The 23,944-nt window shown below is 35.3% G+C and overlaps 1 protein-coding gene across 1 annotated transcript in view; it reads left to right on the plus strand.

Moving 5' to 3' along the window:
* SLC6A1 (solute carrier family 6 member 1) overlaps positions 1-23,944 on the plus strand; it is a 70,032-nt gene that overhangs the window by 38,251 nt on the left and 7,837 nt on the right. Inside the window, exons 5-12 of the mRNA XM_053688951.1 lie at positions 7,011-7,143; positions 8,874-9,008; positions 9,092-9,195; positions 10,873-10,997; positions 11,967-12,079; positions 13,223-13,354; positions 16,512-16,614; positions 22,557-22,657. Coding sequence (XP_053544926.1) covers positions 7,011-7,143; positions 8,874-9,008; positions 9,092-9,195; positions 10,873-10,997; positions 11,967-12,079; positions 13,223-13,354; positions 16,512-16,614; positions 22,557-22,657 — 946 coding nt within the window. The remainder of the gene's footprint in view (positions 1-7,010; positions 7,144-8,873; positions 9,009-9,091; positions 9,196-10,872; positions 10,998-11,966; positions 12,080-13,222; positions 13,355-16,511; positions 16,615-22,556; positions 22,658-23,944) is intronic.

Here is a 23,944-nt window from a genome sequence, read left to right on the forward strand (position 1 = left end):
TTGATTGACTCATCTATATTCAAGATGGGATCCACTGAAGATTAAATACATATTTATCTTTACTGCTCTATGTTAGTTACCTAGAATCTAAAAACCTGTCAAACTATAGTATAGTTTAAGCAAAAACAAATCATTCCTGAAGCAAAAAAAAAAGCAAACTTTACGTTTTAAATTGTGATATCAAAATATTGAGAGTAATTTAAAATGTAAATTTATTAAACTCTTTTAGAAAATGAGCAAATTTGGCATAGCAACCTCCTTCACTAATGAGATCCAGGGCTTTATAGTCCTATGAATAATATATCAACGTTCCTATATATTATAAAATGTATCTCATTCTTTTAGTATTCTTTATTGAAGAGCATACCTAGATAGGCTCAGCGGTGTGTGTGTCAGAAGCAAAATTATGTTTACTACAGAATATTAAATACTCTTGGGAGATTTCATTTTGTTTATGTGCTTTTAATGTGAAGAACTAAATTATGAACTATCTTTTTATATTGCTCCTTCAAAAAAAGGAAATTATGTTTGAGTAATTATTCTGTATTCTCTTTCTTCTGCAACTTTTGTCTGTGTTTCAAACTTCATAGTGGCAAGGAAAAATGTAAAAGCATTAAAGGAACACCATGTATTTTGGCGTCTATATGAAAGAGTAGAATTTTAAAAATGTTGATATTTATTTAGCCAAAAAAAAAAAAAGATCTAAAAGTTCTTTAAAGTGTTTGTAAACTTTAATGAATTAGAACCCAGTATCAAAAAAAAATCTTAAAAACAGGGGCAATTTAATTCATTAAAGTTTACAACAATGCTTATTTTTTAAAATACCATCGTGTTATGATAAACATAACGTCAATCTTCCGCCCGCATCTCCTGCTTTCTTTAGCATATCGATGATGAATCTGGCTTCCTCCAATCGTTGCATGCCCCCTTTGGAGTCCAGCTCATTGGGTACGCAATGATTGGAGGAAGCCGGATTCGTCATCCATATGCTAAATACTGCAAGAGATGCGGGCGGATTGGCGTTATGTATACTATAAAGCAATAGTAAGTAAAAAATAAGCGTCTTTGTAAACTTTAATGAATTAAAGAGTCCCTGTTCTTAAGATTATTTTTTATTCTGGGCTATAATTCATTAAAGATTAAAATCAGTTTAAATTTAAGAGAAAACGAATATACCCAGTATCAGTTGTGCACTTCATACTATTGCTTATTGGCTTATACCTCCTAATTATACTTAATTAGCATTAGCAGGAAGTACCTATCCACTAATATATAAAGTAGCTGTTAGCTTATTAGCCAATGAGAACAATTGGGCACTGCACAACTGAGAGTGCAATATTAGTTACATTTGAAATGCTTTTACTTCACATTTTATGTAAAATAAATAAAGAGATTAATAAATGAATAAACATATTTTATTATGTTATGGATGACAGAATACAATTGGAGTGCAGAATCCCTTTAAACAGCCAGGCACTTATTGTGTATAGTAAATGGAAAGTTTATCTCTCATCTGTGAATATATGTTGGTCTCAGCAATGTGTCACTTCCATTGCTAGTATTGTGCTGCGGCCAGATGTGTGTCTGTTACTTTGCATAATGATATTTCCATAAATGTGTATGTGAGCAACATAAAAGCCATCTGATTGCATTGCTCTTTCAAAGCTGAAGTATACTCAGTCATCTGTATTTATTACATGACTTTTTTTATCAGCTTTCATTTTGCTTTTTCATTGAAAGATTTTTATTCAGAATCATGAAACAAGAACTGTATAAAAGGAGTTTCCTTGAATAATTATTACCATCAGTGGCAGAAAAAAAAATCTTATAAGGGACATGAAACTCACAATGTAATTCCCCATAAAGGGCCGGATAACAAGTGGAACGCTAATTAATGTTCCCGCTCGAGTGTGAACTGCACTAGAAGTAAGCTTCGGGTTGCGCTTGTATTATAAATTGAAAGTAAACTGACTTTTTACTCACACACGAACCTGACGATCGCAAAAAGCAGAACTTAAAAAATCTAACACCCTACTTGTGCTTAAACCCGATGGCATGTTATCATTTGCACTAAACCGACATGAAAATATGAATATTTCTCATTCCATTGTTCTTCACATAGAAGAATATGTTCTATTTATTCATGAATAAATATTTTATATATATATATATATATATTTATATATATATATATATATATATATATATATATATATATATATATGATGTTTTTTGGTACCAGAGCTCTGAGGACACGCTCAATCAATCGCGTTTACTTTCAATTTTTCATACCAGCTGTAAGCCCAATGAGAACAAACACCCATGACAAACCCCTTATTACTTGCCAGCAAACATTTGCGCTCCACTCATAATCTTGCCCAAAATATTTAATAATGTGTAAGAAAAATAAAAAGTGTAATGTATACTTTATCCACTTCCCTGTAAAATTATTGTGAAAACAGTGTTTTGTTCCATACCTGCCAAAAAAATGGGATGCATGCTGCAGGGTCTAGAACAGTAAACCAGAAAAACGCTACCCAGTGTTTGATCAGCACAGGAGCTCAATTATATCTGTCTCTAACTGATCATAAAACAGGATATGAAATGTATATAACTGCAAAACAATTCAAATGTTTTCGCACAAACGCTTACCCAACACTGAACTAAGAATATCACAGCCATGTTAACGTATTCCCCTATAGACTTCAATGGAGCGTGAATAGTGGAAATAAACGTAGTCGCACAAACCCAATCACATTTTCTCAAGTACGCTAACCTGACATGAAATGTTAATATTCCACATTCCGATGTTATTCAAATAGAAGAATATGTTCTATTTAGTCTTAGTCTTAAATACACACACACATATATATATATATATATATACATACATGGGTATACATGGTTTTTTTTGTTAAAATATATATCTATACCAATAAATATATATGCTATATGATTATTTACACTTTATTAAATATAAATTTTGCATAAATATGATCTTACATGTTTTCAGCTACTTGACCGCAACGCTGCAATATATATGTCATTGTCTATATATGTATACATGTGTATTTATGTGTTTATATGTGTATATATGTCTGTAAATACATGTACACATTTAAATACATAAATGCATCTGTACAGACATATACACAGATACACACATATATATATATATATATATATATATATATATATATATATATATATATATTTAGACATGTGTATGTATGTATCTTTGTGTTAAACCCCTTTGCAGTCCTGTTTTCTTCTAACACCTGAGACCTCTTATATTTGAGCCCTTATAACTTTTTTATGCAATTTTTTTTAATTAAATTTTTTTATCAGACAGTGTTATTATGAGTGTAACTGTACTTTTAAATATAATTTGATGCATTTTGTGCAACTTTTTAGTAGAGCGTAACAGTTAACCAGAACTCTGAAGTCAGACTATCCTGACATACGTTAATTTAAATTGTGCTTGAGCTAACGCGCTTACTTTCAACCTTTACTATGCGTGCTACTTCAAACGAACACATGGGGGCCGATTTATCAAGCTCCGTATGGAGCTTGATGCCCCGTATTTCCGGCAAGCTTTCAGGCTCGCCGGAAACAGAAGTTATGAAGCAGCGGTCTAAAGACCGCTGCTCCATAACCTGTCCGCCTGCCCTGGGGCCGCTGACAGAAATTGACACGCCCTGCTAGTGGCCGATTGGTTGCAAATCTGCAGGAGGCGGCATTGCACCAGCAGTTCACAAGAACTGCTGGTGCAATGATAAATGCCAACAGCGTATTTCGGGGCTGAATTATCAAGCTCCGAATCAGGATGCCCCTGTTTCCACGTATGCTGTTATTATATATCGATGTGCAGCGGACATGATACGCTACATCGTATCATGTCCGCTCGCACATTAATAAATGTACCCCAAAGGGCAACGATTAACCCCTTTTAGCGCACCATTCATAATCTAGCCCTTAATTGGGTTTTAAATATGTATTTTGTATCCAAATTATTTGCAATGCAGTGCATACTTGCTGATCTATGTTATGCATTTATTTAATTTAATTTAATATGCCTTTGACCCCTTGCTTTTAAGAGAAGACTGTAATATATTGTATAGCAATGCCACACAGCCTTACCAGGAAGCTAAGGAGTTAATACTGATTGAGTCTTTTGATTACCATTTCTTCTAAAAAATGAGAGAGCAGACAATCACACAATCAATAATCACATTATATGATCCTCAGTATAATATCCCCTTATACATTTGTGCTGCAGATTAACTGGCCTATTGCCTTCTGTCCTGATGGGTTTTCAATTTGTGTTGAATAGGTTTCTGATTGAAAAGGCATCAGCTATTGTATCTTATAAATTACTGCTCACTGCTTCCTTTGACTTTATATATTACTAAAACCAATATCCTAATAAATGAGCTGTTTCTATTGGGAAATAATTTACCTACAAAAATCCCCATAGGCTTTAAAGTAAAAAGCAATTGATCCGGATTTTGCTGGAACACTATTTGAATCTATAAATAACTGAGGGTTTAAGGAACTTATCTGATCTTATCTTTTATAATGCATTTAGCAAAAATAGTGTCTTATTCTACATATTGTAGTATAGACCTTTATTTGACATAAAGGATCATTTTGATATGTGCTAAATAAAAAAGGGTAGATACTGTATCTGTGTACTCTCACTTGAATAGGGAGAATAACTCATAATTCCCATCCCAACAGACATTCTAGTATGTAAAATGAATGCGTGTGCAACTGGTAAAACAATTATAGACATTGTGCATGATATGTTTATACAGTATGTTGCTGTTTGAGATTAGAGAGGAAACAAAATGTATGCTTTCCTGATAAATTCTTTTCTTTCGGATTAATGATGGTTCACAGTCCTCCATAACATATGGGATATTTCTCACCACTAGGAGAAGGTCAAGAACCCACCTCCCATCTCTCTCTAGTTTAATGTATAGCCGAGTAGAGAATAGGAAAGAAAAGGTAGGAAAGGCAAAGCAGGGTCTGTAGAGGTGTCATTAGAACTGTCACTTAAAAAATTGAATGAGCGGGACCTGTGGACCATCATCATCTGAAAGAAAATAATTTATCAGGTAAGCATAAATTTTGTTTTCTTTCGTAAAATGATGATGGTACACAGTCCTCCATAACGTATGGGATTAATACCCAAGCTGATGGTCTATGTTACGGATAGGATGGGCTATATTTTCTGGCAGTTGCTATTTAGTAGACACAATCTGTCACAATTTTGTACATGGAACTTGTAAATTCAGGAGAAAAATCAGTAGCTTCTCCTTGAGTGACAAGTACAGGACAAGGTTCCTTATAGTAAGTAGACAGCTGCAGCTTGTTGGCATGCAAAATATTAAGTATACAATTCTTACAGATTTGATTGACCTGCAGTACTGGAACAGATTTGCAAAATAAGCTTATAAATGTAGGAAGAGGGATATCAGTAATTGACTCCTCAATATTTATATCAGTGGGGACAGAGTCACATATGCAATGACCCCATAAATAAAAAACACAGAAAAGAGAAAATTAGGTAGAGAGCCTCTACACTACGCTTAAACCCCCTCTAGACACCTAAATGTATTTCTTAATGTAAATAAATTACAGTCCCTATAAAGACTGATATGCCCCTATGCTCCCCCTGGCAGCTCAAGTATGGGTACTCACCCACCTCCTGTGTAAAGGGAACACTGAAGTGATGTGAAAATAAAGCTTCCTGAGGTGCCTGAAGTAGTTTAATTATGCTAGAAAAGACAGGGAACCTTAAGGGTTGTACTACTGCTTAAGACCGCTGCTCCATAACTTGTCCGCCTGCTCTTCAATCTGCCCAAACCTATACGATCAGGTTGATAGACCCCCGCTGCTAGCAACCGATTGGCCGCAAACCTGCAGGCGATGGAATTGCACAAGCAGTTCACAAGAATTGCTTGTGCAATGATAAATGCCGACAACGTATACTGTCAGCATTTATCGATGTGCGGCGGAAATGATATGCTACATCGTATCATGTCCACTCGCACTTTAATAAAAAGGGCCCCTTGGAGTTATTATAATTTATCCCAATATGAATTAGATCACAGTTGACTAAGCAGATTATTGTCAAAGGTTCAGTACATGGCGACTACACTATGCTGCTTGTGAGCAATTAATATCAGTGTGCAATACAATGTATCAGTTCAGGTGTTGTCAACACTTTAGTGGCAGCTATTATTGTCACAACAAGGTGCCACAGACTGTAGTGTGATAGTTATGGCTGTTATTCAACATTATTTTCATTTGTGGCTAGTCAGTTTTGCTGCATATAATTCAGGACCAGCTGGTAACCATAAAAAGAAAATCACAACAAATAAAATGCAACAAACTTCTACATTCTACATTTAGGTTACCCCACCATGATAAAGCCAACTTCCACATCACAATAAAACCTAACTGCAGCACACCCACTCTCCAACCCCTTATTAACCCTTTAAACCCCACTGCTATAACCTCCTCTTAACTAACTGAAGCTCCCATGCACCTTATTCTACCAGTAGTCATACAAATCAGATGCCCCTCCCATGTGATCCTACCACCACTAATAAGTGCTAAACCCATCCTACATAATCTTATATTTTCACACACATATATATATATATATAAAAATATGTATTTATGAATAAATAGAACATATTCTGCTATGTGAAGAACATTGGAATGTGAACTATTCATATTTTCATGTCGGGTTAGCGCACATGAGAATATGCGATCGGGTTTTCAAAGCAAAACTTTAGCCGACATGTTGTTTTGATTGGTTAGCATTGTTGGTTTATGTTATAACAGTACATGAGCTGGACCTTATATGTACATCTTATGGTTTTTCCATAAACAGTTAACACAAAGAAGAAAATATATCTTCTGTGTAATGGATTTGATTTATAGGAAATATTATAATATTTTTAACATTTTCTTTTTCTCTCCTCTACACATTTCAGACGAAACATGCATCAAATGACAGATGGATTGGAAAAACCTGGACAGATTAGATGGCCGCTAGCAATCACGCTGGCAATTGCATGGGTCCTTGTTTATTTTTGTATCTGGAAAGGTGTTGGGTGGACAGGAAAGGTAATGTTTGTGTTACTTATTTTTACTTAAAAAATGCTTATAAACTAAATTAAAGGGACAGTCTAGTGAAAATTACATGTTCATGATTCAGATAGGGCATGCAATTTTAAAGGGATAGTAAAGTCCAAAATTAAGTTTCATGATTTAGATAGGGCATGTAATTTTAAGCAACTTTCTAATTTAATTTTATCATCAAATTTGCTTTGTGCTCTTAGTTGAATGCTAAACCTAGGTAGGCTCATATGCACGCATGTGGAGTTATTTATGAGACTGCACTGATTGGCTAAAATGCAAGTCTGACAAAAGCACTGAGATAAGGGAGCAGTCTGGTTATGCAAAACTGGGGAATACAGGGATTATCTATCTTTTTAAACAATAACAATTCTAGAGTAGACTTTCCCTTCAATATAATATTTTCTATATTAATCTATTATTTTATAACAATTATACTTTGATGAAGCAACAGATTGTTAATGTCAATACAGTATTCTGATCTACGTGTACATTCCCATTTTATACATTTATCTGCAAACACAGACAGTAAAAGCAAAATAGAAAATATCCTGACAGCACTAAAGCAATCAGGCCCAGTTTATCAATCTGAGGGCAGGCACAGTTTCCCTCAGAAAGTCCTGTATTTATGGTTGAACAAGTATTTGCTTGTCCCAGCCCATGCTCACCCACAACCAATAGGAGCAGGGTTCGCCCATTTTACCAACAAATCAGTCCTGGATTATATAAATTTGCGACTTCTGAGATAAAGAATGGCTTAAAGTGCCAAAGTAAAATAAATTAGTTTGTAACAACTTTTTTTATATTATTATTATCGATTATTTGTAGAGCGCCAACAGATTCCACAGCGCTAATATTTAATTTAATTCCACATTTTACTATTTAAATGTATATGTACAAACAGTTTTATTCATTACAGTTTATTTAAAGCTAAATCGTCCCCATTGTCTCTTACATTAGTGATCTGATGGATATGTGGATTTAATGTTTTGCTTTGAAAGAGACATCATTTTAGTGCCCTTTCCTTTTATTACTCTAAATATCAGGGTGGATGGCAACATTTTAGGGAAAAAAGTGTTTTTTTTGTTGTTTTTTTTCCAATATAATTTTTATAGCTGAAAGAACAACTCTCTTCTTTTCAGAGATCCCTTGTTCTTCATGGGGGTGTGAGTTAAGGTTTCTATTCTTGACTATCCATGAATCAGTTAATGAAACAGCACCAACATTCATACTAAGCAGGCAAAATAAACAAATGTGAAAACCAAAAACCAGAACAGTAGCACATTAGTCTCGGGCGGGGCTGTCAGTTCTCCCAATCAAATTGGGATGATTTCAATCTGCTACATTTTAGATGACAGAGAGATTAAGCAACAGCTGTCTTAAGACCACTGCTACTTTACCATCATTTTATGTGAGCCTAAAACAACAGGCCCCAAAGCTGCTTTCCTTGATATATGGGCCCATTGAATCTTCCAGCCTCTAGTGTTTGCAAAGGACCAAAGCTAATACTGACAGCATTTCAAGCTCTTGAGACAGAATAAAAAAAATAATATATATATATTATACTCTACACATGTGCCCAGGCATAAGAAGGGATCTGTACACTCATGTTTCCACCACGCCTACATTAAATGTTGTACCAACTATTCCTACCAAGTGAAATCTGAGTAAACTGATGATGGGCAGATGCCTTTAAGTAATTGTTTCTTTCTCCCTAGGTAGTATATTTCTCTGCCACATACCCATACATCATGCTGGTCATATTATTCTTCAGAGGGGTGACACTGCCAGGCGCCGTAGATGGAATTCTATTTTATATAACTCCCAATTTCAGCAAACTTTCTGACTCAGAGGTAATGCTTTTAACATGGCCCTACCCTATGAGTTATAGAGTAATGTATAAAATAACTAATGACAGCTAATTTATGTACTTTAGGTGTGGCTAGACGCTGCCACTCAAATCTTTTTCTCTTATGGTTTGGGACTTGGCTCTCTGATAGCCCTAGGAAGCTACAATACATTTAACAACAATGTTTACAGGCAAGTATTGTTTCATAGTATTCAGTATTACAAATAACATTTGCTATTGATGCTATTGGGTGAATATTTACATCGGAATAAACATGGAAAACATTAATGTCAAAATTAAACATTCATTATTAAGGCAGATAGTGCAATTTAAGAAAAAAAATACATTTACTTATTTTATCAAATTATTTTTTTTCTGCTGATATTCTTTGTTGAAGAGTAAACCTGAGCATGCATGTGTCTTAAGCACTCTATAGCAACAGTGTTTGCAACAAAAGAGTCAATCAAAAATGAGAAATGTTGTAGATAAATAATTTGATAAACTTTAATACAGGATTTGGATCAGCCACAAGTTTTGTTAAAGTGATTTAATGACTTACTGAGATTCAGTTGCCCTATAAATGTATAATGCTGGCTATGAAATGGTAATCAGAATAGTGCAAACGGTTAAATGTAACCCATGGATAGGGTTGCCATATTGCTGCTTTAAAGGAGAAAACATATAAAAAATACATCTGTCAGGGTTCTTATAATGAAACATAATACAAAACATTGCTTAAAGCATCCCCTGACATATTTATTTGTTATGTGTCCTCCCTTAAAGAGACATTAAACAATTTGAGAAGATGATATTATAAAATGAAAGGTTGTGTACATAAAAAATAATCTGCAATATACTTTCATTATTTACTTTGTTTTTCTAAAGGGTTGTGATCAACCTCTTGATTTGTTCTCTTGGTTTCCTTTGTTGAAGAGTAAACCTAAGTCGCCCAGGAGCATGCATGTGCCTTTAGCATTCAGAGGTTAATCACAATCCTTTAGAACAACTTATCATATGATTTGTCTAAAAACACCTATATGGCAGCAGTGTGTGCAACAATGAACAGTACTACAAACATTGTAGCAAATACTGCTGCCATAGAGTGCTAAAGACATGTGCACATTCATGAGCTACCTAGGTGTATGCTTCAGCAAAGGATATCCAGAGAATAAAGTAACAGCTCTATATGAATCATATAACTCATAGGTATCAATGGAGCCACAAGGCTGAGAGGAGCTGCAGGGTAGTGGGGTTTCATGTGAGATGGGATCATGTTCCCATGGATTACTTTACCTTGATCACACTCTGGATAATCACTGTTTTTCATAGGGCACTAATGGTGACCCTAATAAACCATGCAATTACACCTACAAATAAGAGATATACAATGTGCAGTTAAATGTTAGATTTATTGATAACTCTGCCCAGGGAAAAGGGCTATGGGGCCAAATTATCAAGGGCCGAATGGCCCCTGTTTCCATGCGAGCTTTCAGGCTCTCCGGAAACAGCACTTAAGAAGCAGCGGTCTTAAGACCTTAATTAGCCCGCCGCCTCAGAGGATATGATCGGGTTGATTAACACCCCCTGCTAGCGGCCGATTGGCTGGGAATCTGCAGGGGGCAGCATTGCACAAGCAGTTCACCAGAACTGCTTGTGCAATGGTAAATGCCGACAGTATTTGCTGTCGGCATTTAGCAATGTCGAGCGGACATGATTCTCTAAAGCAAATCATGTCCGCCCGCCATTTGATAATTTGGCCCCAAAGTGTGGAACTAGAACATACTTAATGTGTGGCATGCAAGAGTACAATTGAGAGACAACTAAATTGCAATCAATGTCCATTCTAAAATATCCTTTCTCTACTCTAGGGATTCCATTATAGTCTGCTGCATCAATTCTGCCACAAGTATGTTTGCAGGATTTGTTATCTTCTCCATTGTTGGATTCATGGCACATGTTACTAAAAGACCTATAGCACAAGTCGCTGCATCAGGTATGCATTTAGGATTTTGCATTTAATGTTTTTGTGTAAATTGTTTGAAGAACATAACTAACTAAATTGCATTGAAAACTTTGCAGTAGGTGCATGTAAAATATCTCCTGACTCATAATAGGAAGAAGGAAATCTATCTTTAGCATACAATTAGTCTGCTTCTTACCTGCATTGTAGCTTTCTCATCAAACCTTTTTATTTCAACTGAGCCAATCCAATGATCTACCTTTTACCTCCTACACTTTAATGTAACACATAATCCTCTGCAGAAATAAATTGTGAATCCAAAGCAGACTATGAAAGATGTTGTGTATCATTTTGAAAAAAAAAAGGTCATTTTTGGTAAATAATGTATACAACAAAAAAAAATCCAATAGTTATCAAAAGCCTTCAGTATCCGGTAATGAAATGTCCCTTTAATATAAAGCTCTGATATTATAGGCTAGATCTAATGCTAGCATTATCTGCTTTTGTTTATATGGACTCAAATTGTTTATATGAATTAAGATGAATTAAACTCCATCTAAAATATTGCTTCCATTCAAGATCTAATTATAAAAATTGGAAAGTTTACCATCACTTTAATGAGTGACCCAAACTCTGATGCTACAATTCTTATATGTGACCTACCAGAATGTTGTCCACTATAACAATTTGGTTGAACTATTTCCCCCCAGGACTGTGTCTCACATCAGTAACCATTTTTAAAGCCTTTAGGTGATCTCCTATTGTAAGATACTGGTCAGGTGTTATTCATAGCAACATTGTTTTTAAACCTTATGCTATAAACAACATAGGATCAAGCTCTTATTACTGGAAGTCTGGCCCCAAAGAAACCTACAATATTATTGTATTGCATCTGAAGTGTTACAAACCAACTCCCTACAATTTAGATTACTGTAGAACACTATACAGGAAATATTTTGTTTTTCACATTTGAAATGATACAATTGTAACAATATTTTGCAGGTCCTGGCCTGGCATTTTTAGCTTATCCTGAGGCTGTCACACAATTGCCTATATCTCCCTTATGGGCAATACTATTCTTCTCAATGTTGCTGATGCTTGGAATTGATAGCCAGGTAATGTGTGCTAATTATGTTTTTTCCATTATTTTAAGATATATACATGGAGAGAGAGAATGAGAGAAACAGATTTGTTACCAGTAGCTTTACATGTAACATCTGATTACTATTAAATAAGATAAATTCTAAACAAAAAAGACTTTTAAATCATTTTAATAATATCTATCTATCTATCTATCTGTCTTTCTGTCTGTCTATAAACCAAGCATAGTGAGATAAACAGCTATTAGGCAAAAATTTTAGTTTCTTAAATTTTTTGAAGGACTTTGCAATACTGATGAAACGTCTTAGATAATCTGGCTGGAGAGGAGAGCTTTAGATCATCAGGCATTTGAGACACTTTCTGTTCTATCCAGAAGACTACTTTTCTATCAAAACAGACATGATAATAATTTACACTTATAGGGCTCCATGTACTATGTAGGGAACGTTTCTTTTGATCCCTTGGGGTGTAGGTGCACTCATGTGAACCTGATTATCGCCATGTAAGAAGCAGCAGCCATAGGACCACTGATTCTTTACCTTTCCGCTATCTCTGAGGTGATGGAGATAAACTACTACAGACATGTTAATTCAGTTTAATTGACAGGCCCTGCTCTTACATGATTGGTCATGTGAGAGCAGGGAGTGGATTTGTGCAAGACATTCCTTGAGCAATTGTACATGCAGGACATGGATGTATAGCATCCGCTGCCCACTCGTCATGAAGATGGGAACCATATCCGTTTGTCACTTTGTACATGGGGCCCATAAACATTAACATTAACCTTGTTTCAAGTCTGTTTCCAAAGTTGTTGGGGATGTATTTGTTTTACCAGTCATCCAGTGGTTCTTTTTTCATGTGTGAGACTTAATGTATTGGAGACTTCACTATGGATGTTAATGGCAGGAACACTAACTAAAGAATCTGTTGAAAATTTAGATGAAGTGATTCTATGTGAATTTCATGATCTCACCTTGTCAACAAGGGCCCAGCAACCTTTTAAGCCACTATGAATCTATGCCAATGTTTTTATCTTGCATAAAACAAAGAATTTCCCATTAGCAGCAGTGAAATTATTTTATACTCTATTCTCCTTACTGCATTTTATTTATTATATAATCTTATTTTTAAGTAATTATTCATTTTTGTTTTGACAGTTTTGTACAGTGGAAGGGTTTATTACAGCTCTTGTGGATGAGTTTCCAAAATTGTTACGTACCCGAAGAGAAATATTCATTGCCATTGTATGCGTCATTTCCTATTTGATTGGATTGTCGAACATCACTCAGGTAAAAAAATAAAAGCTCATCACATATAATATACAAGATACTGATTATTATATACTCATGTCCAAATCACCACTTTTATAAAGATGGAATGGGTTGATCATTCCAAGTGGTGAAGTCTCAATTTATTTACACAGTTAATGAAGTCTACTCCCGAGGACCAATATCTTTGCCTTTTATCAAAGCCACAACAACTTTTAAAAACACTGTGTTTATATGCTGAGCCAGAGAAAGTTCACGTTGATTGTGGAGACAGCTTGTAGACCTGTAACCTTTGATGAGAGCTGTTATAGAGCAACAAGAAATTAAACACTATAACTACCTAAGTTTTACAGCCTTTGATATAACAGAGTAATTTACAAGAGATAAAAAAGCAGAAAAACAACAAAGTCTAAAAGAAAGCCATATAAGTTTATACCCTTAAAACAATTACATTTTGGTAATGTTAAATAAGTAACCTCATGTAATAGACCACACCATCTATTACTATCTATGGTCCAAACAAATAGCATTGAATTTATGAAAATGCAATGAAGTAAAGTAAGACACGTATTACTAATAGTGCTTCGGTCCAGGGTATTGTATCTTAAAGTCTGTATTATAGGTGGCCAGATACATTCCAGAATAACTGGAAGTATTTTAGGCTGCATCCCTATATGTGCTAAAATTCTGATATCTCGGCTGTTTAAGATCTCATTAATTACATTTAAAGAATTAAACAAAATTAATTTAAATTTAATTGTAAATCAATCATTGACGAAATGCAAGTTCTACAATATTATTCAATTATTCAAGTGCAATGGAACTTTTTTATTTAAAATTAGTTTTAAAGGTTGCAATTTCAAGCAACCAAGCTGTTGTCTACTTAATGGAATATGACTTTCCAAAGGACTTTAGTCTCAGAGTAGACAGGCTACACATCCCATGGTCCTGGAAGTGCTCTCAGAATAAACTGACTGCATTTCCCACAAAATGGAAAGCTTTCTCAAGGTAAAGTGTGTACACAACCAATACACAGGCAGATCTACTCTAAATACTAAACAGATACATTGGAGGAATGATTACAACTATTGTTCATGAGATAACATGCTCAGGGTCCCTTTCATGGCTCCTCTAGTAGTATTTGGTTCCCTAACACATGCCGTATTTGTAAAGCATGCATACATGCACCTGTGAGGATTAGTTTAGATTAGGGTATGTTCTCTAGATAAAATATATAAACAGAAGGAAAAGGGCTGCACTCTCAGAGTTGACTTGGTACATATCCAATGCCCCTGGCATTCCTGGAATAAACTGAGTGCATCAAATACAACATTAGGGTAGTATATTTATTATAGGGAAACCGCACCTAGCAAGAACAACCCTAGATGGAACCCATACATACTAATACAAATAATGTGTCTATGCTCACCCAGTGATTTTGTAGTGTTGTTTTATAGTCTGCTTAAAAAAATAAAACACAAACAGGTATATGTTTTATTTCTTTCTTAAACATACTATGTTGACATATCACAGTACAGGGCCCAAACAGTATGTGAACCCTTAGGCTAATGATCTAATTGGTGTAAGGTTTGAACTAACCAAAGGTCCAATCAATGAGGCCAGATCAGAAGATTTTGTTGTTTGTTATTTACAAAAACTATTGTTTGACGGTTTAGCATGCATTGTACAAAGAGAACCCAGACGACTTGCACAAAACTGGAAAGGATTACAAAACTATTTCTAAAATCTATCATGTCCTTGATGATCAGTCCATGGAAAGACAAACCTATTTAAATGGATAAAGTTCAGCACTGTTACTGCTTTCCTTAGAAGTGGACCTCCTGCAAAGATGACTGCAAGAGCGCAGCCCGGAATGCTCAATGAAGTCAAGAAGAATACTAGAGAGTCAGCTAAAAGCATACAGAAAGATTTGGAACATGCTAATATCTCTGTTAACAAGTATACAATAAGTAAAATACTAAACACTACTGGCAAAATACTCTGGGGACAGATGAAATCAACATTCAATTGTTTGAAAGGAACTCATAATGCTGTGTGGAGAAAAAAAGACACAGCACACCAACATCAAAACTTCATCCCAACTGATGATAAAGGGGAAATTATTTGGGACTGTTTTGTTGTCTCAGGGCCAGGACAGCTCAAATGAAAAATAATTTCACACATTTATTTTTTCAGGAGGTTAAATGCCAGTTATCTGACCACCAACTGAAGCTTGACTAAAGTTGGATAATTCAACAGGACAGCCACCAAAGGCACACAAGTAAATAAACAACAAAATGACTTAAACAGAAGAAAACAAACCTTCTGGGGTTGCCCAATCCTGGCTTTAACTTGACTGAGAAACTATTGCAAAACATCAGGAGAGTGATTCATATTAGATATAGTGAGAATATTGCTGATCTGAAACAGAGGAGTGGTCCAAAATTCCTCCTGAGAGTTGTGTACTTCTAATCAGCAAATACAGGAAATATCTGGTTGAGGTTATTGCTGCTAAAATAGGGTAATCCAGTTATTAAATCAAAGGGGTTTCCACCAGGCAATGTGAATGTTTCATGGTAGATTCAATACATGCAATGTATAAATGTGTCTAAATTTGTTAAGTATCAAATAATTCATTTTGGATGAATCAGTCACAACAAATATTCTGGAAAAAAACACTATTGAGTATTAATTTTGTTTAAAACGAAACAAATACTGACTATTCCTTAACATTTACATTTGCTTTTTATAAAATGAATTTAAATGTCCCTTTAGCGCAGGCGCTGGAATGGACTGCACTGTACCTTCTATTAGCTCAGCCTGTATGCATCTTTGTTAGTGAGAATGTGCAACACATTGAACTTTTTATATATAAATAAATAAATATATATATATGTGTGTGTGTGTGTATATATGTGTGTGTATATATATGTGTGTGTGTGTATGTTTATGTGTGTTATGTATGTGTGTATATATATATTTTGGGTGAGCCTAGAAACATTTTTGCTTTAATATGTAGCTTTCTATATAAAGTGCAAGATAATTAGAGCACCAAAAGTTCAATGTGATTTATAGAAAACTCTTTTTCATTTTTTTATGAGGAGACATCTAAAAAATAAGTTAATGATATCATGTTGTTTATCATGTTTCAATGACACAATAATTTGTATCTATGCAGGGTGGAATATATGTATTTAAGCTTTTTGACTACTACTCTGCCAGTGGAATGAGTCTTCTGTTTCTTGTGTTCTTCGAGTGCATCTCCATATCCTGGTGTTATGGTAAGTTTAATAAAAAATATATATACGGTAAACAGACTGATATCTATGTTACCATTCAGTAATCACTAAATGGTGAGTGCTGGATGCCAAATACATTACAAAAAAACCTAAAATAGAGAGAAAATAGGGTCCCCTTAGCGCATCAGAACAAAACAAAGATACCACCACAATAACAAACCTGTTAAAGGGGTAAACTCAAAAAAATAAAACCAAAGTTTTCATTAAATCAGAAAAAAAACAACTTGTATTAACTCAAATACAAAATATCACTCATCGTAAAACCAGTTATAACAAGAGCAAGTCATTCCCCTTTCAGTTGCACATTTATCCTTTCAACAGCTTAAAGAGCAAATGTATTTGAGACAAGCACAAAATAGGTTACTATCCCCATTGGTACACGTAGCACGACTTGCTATTATGTGACAATAAGGTTTGTAAATTACACAATTGTTATTTTTAGTGTGAGCGTTATCTGTACATGACATCTTAGCTTCATGTACAGTATATTTAGTAGTAATAAAATTGGTCATGATCTAAATAACAAAAGTAGCACTATAGTTTTATCTAGTATAAATAGTAAAACTGCTCAAATAAGTAATATCAATCAGCAGTGGCCATATTATGCGGTTGATCATAATCCTTTAGAAAAACGTGTCTAATGTTTTCTTACAGAAAAACACTATTTAAAGAGGATTTTCGATAAATCGTTTGAATTTTGTTTCTAAAGGATTATGATCGACTTCTATGGGGCCAAATTATCAAATGGTGGACGGACATGATTCGCTATAGCGAATCATGTCCGCCCGACATCTCTAAATGCAGACAGCATACACAGTCAGCATTTTACATTGCACAAGCAGTTCTGGTGAACTGCTTGTGCAATGCCACCCCCTGAAGATTCACGGCCAATCGGCCGCTAGCGGGGGGTCTCAATTAACCCGATTATATCCGATCAGGTTGATTGCTGTTCACCGCCTCTGAGGTTGCAGACTAGTTAAGGAGCAGCGGTCTTAAGACTGCTGCTTCTTAACTGCTTTTTTTTTCCCAGGGAGCCTGAAGGTTCACGCAGAAACAGGGGGATCAGGGGCCATTTGGCCCTTGTTAAATCGGCCCCTATATCTCTTCTTTAAAGGGCCATTATAGTGAAAACATACATGCTGTCATTGGCAAGAGCCTGCAAGCTTTATTAATCCTATGGATTCCATGAAATACATCACAGACATACAGGAGATGTATTGGTTTGCCTATCCTTCAACTGGAAATAATTATTACATATTAAATTACATTTGAAGCTTGGTTATAGTTCTGCTACAGTATGTAGTTAGCAACACATTTTTCTTTATCCTATAAAAGGCTCAATACATTTCAACCAGTTTACTGTAATGTATGAAGCATTGTAAAAAAGATTATTATTATCATCATCATCATGTCTTGTTTAAGTTTCTTGCCTGTTCCACAATGTGTATCATTGAGTATAGCACCACATTTGTCATTATGCTAAGTTGATATATGCGTAGGTGCTCCTCCTTAGAGGCATATGAAACCCAACATGTTTCTTTCATGATTCAGATACAGCATACATTTTAAACAACTTTCTCATTTACTTCTATTATCAATTTTTTTTCGTTCACTTGGTATCTTTTTTTGAAAAGTAGGGACATAAGCTTAGGAGCTGGCCCATTTCTGAAGCACAGCAGTTTTTCAAGAATGTTATCCATTTACAAGAGCACTATTTAGCAGCACTATTTCCTGCAATGTAGTGATGCAGATGCCTACCTAGGTGTGTCTTCTACACAGAATATCATGGGAACGAAGCAAATTTGATAATTGAAGTATATTGGACACTTTTTTTCAAATTGTATGCTCTTTCTGAATCATAAAAGAAAGTGTTTGGATTTCATATTAATTTAATGGGCAGCTGCCTAATTAAACAGTGAGATAGTCTGTTAGATTTGTATATACACTGTATGTGCTACAGGGACATAGCAGAATACTTATTAGATAGAAGCACTAGACAGGCAGCATATTTTTAACAAACAAAGTGCATGAGCTAAAGACTGAATACATTTAATACTCTATAACTGTGTGTTTGTTTATGTCTTCAAACGTGTCTTATTATCATTTCCCTGTTTCAGTACAGTCTAGTCTTTCTAATGGTTGTGAGTCTCATAGCTTATAGTAAGGATATTATTCAAAGCTGCCATATAATTGACCAATCTTTTTAAAACCATTACCCCTATTGCAAGTGCTGTTTGAAAGTGTTGGGTTTTTTCTTTGGCTTTTCTTAAAGAGCAGATCAGATCTAAGAGCAGCCATGGCAGTTAATAAAACAGCTCAAATTACTCATGAGATAAAAGCGTAATATTTGTTGAAAAAATAGGAAAATCCTGACTAATGTGTTTAAATTCAGTTTTTTTCAATTAGCATATACAATACATTTATAGCAAATGCAATTATCAATGTCATGTAATTATATCTAATTATAAAAATTTTTAATGTTTAAAGAATTAACTGTATTCATAAATTAACAGTAGGCTGTCCATATTTTAGTTGCATTCACATTTCATTTTTTAAAACCTTAATTTGAGTGTAGTTTTTAACTTTTATTAAACCAGAAAATTGTCTTGAGTATTAATATTTGAACAGAGCTTAAGCAAACATTTGAACATTGGGAAAAAAAGCAGAGTAAGCATTGCTGAATTTGAAAAGTGCAATAATTCTTCTAAATCTGCTTGAAACGTTTTTTTGATAGATTGAAATACTGCTTTAGGATATTCTTAATTCATTATGTTGGTGAAATGAATACAGTAAAAAGCCAGTGGAAGACCAGACAATAAGAGGGTTCTCCAGTAGGTTTCTGCTGGATTAGAATGACCTTACATTTAAAAATCCAGTAAAAGTCTGGTGCAATTTGTTTTTTTTTTTAAAGGGTCTTGTCATGAATTTGAATAGGTTCACAAAACACATTATTTAAATGATACATCAGTTATATAATACAGTCTTTGGCATACAGCCATATTAAAATGGACATACATTGAAAAGTTGAAGACATTTCTATAAATGTTGCTATATTTAAGAATAAGCATATTGCAGACAAAAGGCACCGTGTACTATTTGATGAAGAACACATTGGGGTCTATTTATCAAACTCCGAACAGAGCTTGATGCCCTCTAAAGACCACTGCTCCATAAACTGTCTGCCTCTTCTGAGGCGGTGGACAGACATCGCCGAAAATCAACCCGATCCAATATGATCGGATTGATTGACACCCCTGCTGGCGGACGATTGGCCGCGAATCTGCAGTAGGCGACGTTGAACTGCTGGTGCAATGATAAATGCCAACAGCGTATACTGTCTGCATTTATCGATGTGCGGCGGACATGGTTTGTTATAGCGGATCATGTCCGTCCGCACAATGATAAATGGACCCCATTGACCCTAATTTATTAAGATGTATATGCAGTTCTGGGGGCACATCAAAAGTTAGAAAGCAGTGGTCATCAGACTGCAGCTTCCTAACCAGTATGCCAGCTATTAGCTGGTGGATTAATTCACCTCGTAGACATTTGCCCCAAGGTGTTTGACAACTCCTTACTCATGCACCATTGGTCTAGCGCGAGCAGGGGAAGCATTGCACAAGCAAATGCTTGTACAATGTTAAATAAAGGCAGCATTCTGCGATTCCAGGCGGACAGGTTTGTGTGAGTGAACACTGTCCGTCCGGTAGTTGATAAATGCTGGCCTTTACGTCCTTATCGCACCAAATATTCCCAAAGGAAAAAGGTAATATGTCCCTTATATTTAAACCCCACAATCACAATGTCTGTATATAATACAAATAGTTTATTTCAAATTTGCAAAATACAAATAGTGACTTTCTAATTTGCAAAAGTGGGATTTTAAATTAAAACCAACTATTTGTACTATTTCAAAGTTGACAATGTCTCCAACTATCTGTCCTCCTGTATTCATAGTGAATGGGCACTGTTTGTCTGCTGCCTTCAGTTATCATTTCATTGCTCTCATGTGAACGTCAATCAACCCGAACAAACAAGCTTTGGTGGGATTTATCTCTTCTGTCTCTGAGGTGGGGGAAAGATTAGGAAGCAGTGGCTGTCTGTTCCTTAAAGGGACACTGAACCCAAATTTTTTTCTTTTATGATTCAGATAGAGCATGTAATTTTAAGCAACTTTCTAATTTAATCCTATTATAATGTTTTCTTCGTTCTCTTGCTATCTTTATTTTAAAAGCAGGAATGTAAATCTTAGCAGCCAGCCCATTTTAGGTTCAGCACCATGGATAGCACTTGCTTATTGGAGGCTTAAATTTACCCACCAATAAGCAAGCATAACCCAGGTGTCAGGGCTTTTTACCTGTTTTGTTTGCCATGTACTGCTGGCAGCCATTTTACTCACCTCTCTTGCAGACTATGGTGCATTGTGGGGGATGCTGCTCATTTCCTGCACTTCCTTTTATGGCCAGACTGGTGTGCATCATCCGTGTGAGACAGGATGCAGTCTCAGAATTGTGATGTCAACACTTATTATTTAAAGGGCCTCTGTTCAGTTTGCTTTGCCTTTGCGTTGTCTCAGACCTGTTTGTGAGAGCTCCTGTATATTACCTGGCTACCTGACGTCCCTCCTGGTTCCTGATTCCTGGCTTGTTCCTGACTCCGGCTCATCTGACTACTCGCTTTGGCTCCTGACTCGGCTCGTCTGACTATTCGCTTTGGCTCCTGACTCGGCTCGTCTGACTACCTGCTCTGGTTTTTGATTCCTGGCTTGTTATTTGACTTGTGGACTTTTTATTATTTTTTGCTATTTTTAAAGGTGTGATTATTTTTGCACTTCTCGTCTCAGTCTGATTCCTGGCACCCTGACACCAGGTTCTCAACCAAAAATGGGCCGGCTCCTATGCATCACATTCCTGCTTTTTAAATAAAGATAGCAAGAGAACAAATAAAAATTGATAATAGGAGTAAATTAGAAAGTTGCTTAAAATTGCTGCTCTATCTGAATCATAAAAGAAAAAATTAGGGTATAGTGTCCCTTTACTTGCAGTAATCAGGCTCGCTAGCAGGCTCCTCTGCTTTGTACATGCAGCAGAAAGAGTATGGTAGGCTGTGCCAGCTATGTATACTGTAGTATGTCCTACTATGTAGGATAGAAATGCTTGTTCAGTGAGCCAGGGGAAGATTTTCTTGGGCTCCAGGGAAGCTAAATCAAATTAAATCTGTGTTTATTTACACACACTTGCTGTAAAACAGAAGGACGGCTGCTACAAGGCAAAATGAAGAGAGAGAAAAACACATTGAGTTTTACATTTCGATAAATCTGCCTCTCTCTTTCTCACACTCTTTAAGTGTATTCTTTCTTTCTTTTTAGATTGAGAACTGAATTTTTGCTTTTGATTGCTGTAGTTCTCAACTTTCTGCTAAGTGTAAATCCTGCGTTTATTATATGTGAGATTTAGTTCATTCTTTGCTCTGCTAATACTGATGTCCAAGATTAGGGGTTTTGTAGAGAACAAATTTGCAAGTATGATTGTACCCCCTAACATCTCAACATCTCTATATTATCTCCCCTTGTTTTCAGAGTTTTAAATTATCCCTCAAAACCTACCTCTTCAGGTTAGCCTACCATATTTTAGGGTAAATTCATGATCATTATTCCAAGCTGGAAACTTGATATTCTCAACAACTAGGACTAGAGTAAGCAGCAAGCTACTCTCCTCAAAAGTCTACAGTTACCACTTATATTGTAGGCCCTCTAGAAACCAAGACCCTCTAGTCTTTCTGCACATCCTACCTACCCCAGCCGTATCTTTATTATGTCTTCCCCTATATAGCACCGCTGTTAATAATAAACATAACAATAATTTAAGGTTTTGTAGGTAACCTATGTTTATGACCACTTGATTAATGTACACTCCTTTTTCTAGGTGTTAACAGATTTTATGACAATATTGAGGAAATGTGCGGCAGCAGACCTTGTATATGGTGGAAACTCTGTTGGACATTTTTCACCCCCATCATTGTAGCAGTAAGTAAAAAATGTGGATATTTATAATTGAAATATTGTTTCACTCATTAATTAACATTGTATAAGATGAATCTTGCCAAATGTATAATTTCTACAACTGTATAAAGCTACAGAAATGCATAATATATAATATCCATTATTCCATCATAATCAATTATTGAGCACAAAAAGATGCAAAATGTAGTTTGTATCTCTGTCTTTTAGGGAGTCAAGCCAAGTGTCTTGTGAGAGTCTATAAGAAATCTCACCGATACTATGAAGATGTTCTATAACAGCAGTTTTTAGCTTGAGAACAGTGTATTTCACAAAGGGGCGTTCCCTCCTTTTATGTATGTGATAGTGATACAATCATTACAAGAGGGCTCACAAAAATTGTAATTTAAAAATAGTATGAAACTAATAAATTACATTAAAATTAAAATACAAAGTAAAGAATTGTATTGTTTAATCACATTTAAAATTGTAATTAAATTGTACTGCAAAAACCGCATTGAAATTACAAATGAAAAATCTATTTAAGCACACAGTAGAAATCTTAAGAAAACTGTACTGCACTTGCAAAACTGTGTGAAATTCATATTAATAATACACATTTAAAGTGTTTTAATTATAGTAAAATTAGTTTCCCAGCCTCTGCTAGTGGGTTAAACAGGTTCATTCCATGGGTGTAGCTGAAACTTCTCTTCTAGGTCTGGGGTATTCTTTAAACATTTCCCCCTGCAAGTCTCGCTGCTTTTTCTTGCAAAGAGAGCCTAAGGTACTTGTACCATCTGGTAATGACTCAATTTGTTAATTGCTGACATGATACAAGCCCCACTGGTGCTCTTATCATCTGCAGTAGTTAACTTGCTGGTGCACTGAGAATATCTAGCTATGCTTCACATGCACGTGTAGAGAAAAATGTTAACACTAAAACAGTGATAAAGTTTACTAGAGGTATTTTTGCCAATACATATATCATGCTAATATGTTTCTATTTAAACATATAATTCATGTATGTGCCTTTAAATTTTGACCAGAATGTCCCTTTAATTTTTAAAGTTTGTCCGTACTCCCTGCTAACTTTGCTCTCCCCTGCAAGGTTTCCCTTTCCAGAGAATTGCATTACTTTCTATGGGAGACTAGGTATGCACATGCAGCAGTTTTTCGATAGCTGCTAAATGCAGAAGAAGGTGGTGCTCATGGCATCAGGTTCTTTGTCAATCGCCGCCTTCTTCCACAGTCAGGAGCTAAAGAGTCTGCCAAATTCACTAAAATAAATAAATACTAAAGATTGCTCACATTGGC

The sequence above is a fragment of the Bombina bombina genome, chromosome 7, assembly GCF_027579735.1.
Source record: "Bombina bombina isolate aBomBom1 chromosome 7, aBomBom1.pri, whole genome shotgun sequence".
NCBI classification, from domain to species: Eukaryota; Metazoa; Chordata; class Amphibia; order Anura; family Bombinatoridae; genus Bombina; species Bombina bombina.